This window comes from Belonocnema kinseyi, chromosome 1, assembly GCF_010883055.1.
Source record: "Belonocnema kinseyi isolate 2016_QV_RU_SX_M_011 chromosome 1, B_treatae_v1, whole genome shotgun sequence".
NCBI lineage: Eukaryota > Metazoa > Arthropoda > Insecta > Hymenoptera > Cynipidae > Belonocnema > Belonocnema kinseyi.
In genome coordinates, this window is record NC_046657.1 from 150399249 (window position 1) to 150402665 (window position 3417).

At 21.7% G+C, this 3417-nt stretch overlaps 1 protein-coding gene across 1 annotated transcript in view; it reads right to left on the bottom strand.

Moving 5' to 3' along the window:
* The window catches only part of LOC117167982 (cytoplasmic phosphatidylinositol transfer protein 1), a 29608-nt gene extending 26191 nt beyond the window's left edge, over positions 1-3417 (bottom strand). The window contains exon 1 of the mRNA XM_033353270.1: positions 3186-3417. Coding sequence (XP_033209161.1) covers positions 3186-3236 — 51 coding nt within the window. The 5' untranslated portion in view covers positions 3237-3417. The remainder of the gene's footprint in view (positions 1-3185) is intronic.

Sequence of the window (3417 nt, forward strand, 5' to 3'; positions counted from 1 at the left end):
TTTTGGACTAAATATTTAAATTTTCTAACAGAAACGCAATTTTTAAAACAAAATACCTAAATTTTTGAACAATTGGTTTAATTTCCAATTCAAAAAGATGAATTTCCAACGAAAAATATAATATTTCATATTCCAATAAAAAATATTTAATTAAAAATACAAAAAACAGTTGGATTTAACTAACAAAGGCGAATTTTCAACAAAGGTGGATTAATTTCCAACTGTACAGTTGCATTTTTAACAACAAAAAAAGTCTTTTTTTTACTCAAACAAATAAATCCTCAACTAAATACATATATCATAATATATAAATTATTGACTAAATAGTTTAATTTTTTAAGATAAAGACGACTTTTTAACAAAACACAAAAATTTTCAACTAGAAACGAACAATTTTCAACCAGAAATTATGTATATAGTTCAATTTGTATTGGTGGGATTTAATTTTTAATTTAAAAAAAACTATCTTCTAAAAAAGTTTTATTTTGTTCAAAATAATTCAATTTTATAACAAATTGTTGAATTTTCAAACCAAAAAGAAGAATTTTCTTTAAAACAGTTGAATTCTCAACCCGAGAATTTGATTTTTCATTTAAAAAAGTTCATTTATATCCAATTAGATGATTTTTCAACAAAATAGTTAAATTTACAGTTTATAAATAATTTTTAATCAGAAAAAAATTAATTTTTAATTAAAAACATAAACTTTCAACTAAAAACGAACAATTTTTACACAGAAATGATGTATATAGTTCCATTTTTATTGACAAGATTTAATTTTGAATACAAAAAAAGCGAAACTTCTTCAAAAGTTTTATTTTGTATCAAACAGTTTAATTTTATATCAAATTGTCGAATTTTCAAGCCAAAAAGAAGAATTTTCTTAAAAACAGTTGAGTTTTCAACCAAATCATTTAAATTTTCATTTAAAAAGTTAATTTACATCCAAGCAGATGATTTTTCAAGAAAATAGTTAAATTTAAAATTAAATTTTTTTATTCATTATTTATAATTTAATTAATTTTTATTTATATTAAATAGGATTTTAATCAAATTTAAATTTTTAAAATTTTTAATTTACATTTTAAATAAATATTTGCTAAGCACAACAAAATTAATTTAAAAGAAGACATAAACCGTCAATCAAAAAAGAAAATTTTTTAATTAGAAATGGTGTAGTTAAATTGTTATTGTCGAGATTTAATGTTTAATTAAATAAAAAAAAAACAATCTTCTCCAAAAGTTTTATTTTGTTCAAAATAATTTAATTTTATAACAAATTTTCGAATTTTCAACCCAAGAATTTGAATTTTCATTAAAAAAGTTCATTTAGATACAATCAGTTGATTTCTCAACAAAATAGTTCAATTTACAGTTTAAATAAATAATTTTTAAGCACAAAAAAATAAATTTGTAACAAATTAAACACATTTTCAACTAAAAAATAATTTTTCGCCAGAAACTGTGTAGTTCAATTTTTATAAATAAAATTTAATTTTTAATTAAAAAAAACAATCTTCTAGAAAGGTTTTATTTTGTTCCAAAGAATTAAATTTTATATCAAATTTTCAAATTTTGAAACCTTAAAAGGAAGAATTTTCTTTAGAACAGTTGAATTTTAAACCCAAGAATTTGATTTTTAATTTAAAAAAGTTCATTTAGATCCAAGCAGATGATTTCTCAACAAAATAGTTAAATTTACAGTTTAAATAAATAATTTTTAAGCATAAAAAATTAATTTTCAACTAAACAAGAAAAATTTTTAGTTAGAAATGGCGTACTTATATTTTTATTGCCAATATCTAATTTTTAATTAGAAAAAAAACAACATTCTAGAAATGATTTATTTTGTTCCAAATAATTTAATTTTATATCAAATTGTCGAATTTTCAAGCCAAAAAGAAGAATTTTCTTTAAAATAATTGAATTTTCAACCCAAGAATTTGATTTTTAATTTTAAAAAGTTCATTTAGATCCAATCAGATGGTTTTTCAACAAAATAGTTAAATTTACAGTTTAAATAAATAATTTTCAAGCAACAAAAAATTGATTTTCAACTAAAAAAGAAAAATTTTTAGTTAGAAATGGTGCGGTTAAAATTTTATTGCCGATATCTAATTTTTAATTAGAAAAAAAACAACATTCTACAAATGTTATTATTTTGTTCTACATAATTTAATTTTATAACAAATCGTCGAATTTTCAAGCCAAAAAGAAGAAATTTCTTAAAAACAGTTAAATTTTCAACCCAAGAATTAGATTTTTCATTTAAGAAAGTTCATGTAGATCCAATGAGATAATTTTTCAACAAAATAGTTCAATTTACAGTTTAAATAAATAATTTTTAAGCACAACAAAATTAATTTTTCACAAAAAAAATTAATTTTCAACTAAAAAGGAAACATTTTTAGTTAGAAATGGTGTATTTAAATTTTTATTGTCCATATTTAATTTTTAATTTAAAAAAACAACATTCTACAAATGTTTTATTTTGTTCCAAATAATTTAATTTTATATCAAATTGTCGAATTTTCAAACCAAAAAGAAGAATTTTCTTTAAAAGAGTTGAATTTTCAACCCAAGAATTTTAATTTTCATTAAAAAAGTTCATTTAGATCCAATCAGTTGAACTTTAATCAAAATAGTTCAATTTACAGTTTAAATAAATAATTTTTAAGTCCAAAAAAAACAATATTTCACAAAAATACTTAAATCCTCAAGCAAACCTGGTTAATTTTCAACTGAAAAGTTACACTTTTAAGAGAAAGAAACTCTTTTAACAAACAAAAAAATTAAATTATCTAATTTCTTGACAAAAATCTCAAAACTAACCTCAAAACAGGTCATGTACGATTGGGAATTGACAAGGGAATTTGATTGATTTTTTAGTCGTTCCATGTAATTTCGACCTAAAAAAACACGAGTCCCTGGGTATTTAAATATCGGTTCGCCCCAACTAGTTCTCGATTTTTAAAAATCTATTTTTCGTTTATTCGGATAAAAAACAATCACAAAACTTTATATTAACAAAAAAACACGTAAAAATATGACACGTAATTATTGCAAGTCGTGCGATTTTTTAAATGACGATGAAACTATGATAGAACAAATTAAAAGGAATGTTGAATTATGAAATGAATAAATTGCAGATTAGAAGAGGGTGTAATTTAGTTGTTCATATATACCTCTTCCACGGTGAGAGGCATGCAAATGCGATATTCTTTGGTCAATACCATCTTGTGACGAGGTGAAAATTCTTTTGGAGAAACTCGACTTAGTGTTTTAACTGTTATCAACGTGAGATCGATACACAGAGTGGAATTAGCGAAAAAATCTTGTTAACGTTTATTTTATAACCTGAAGCCGACAAAATATTAACGTGATGAACGGCAACAGCAACAGACGACAAACATCGTA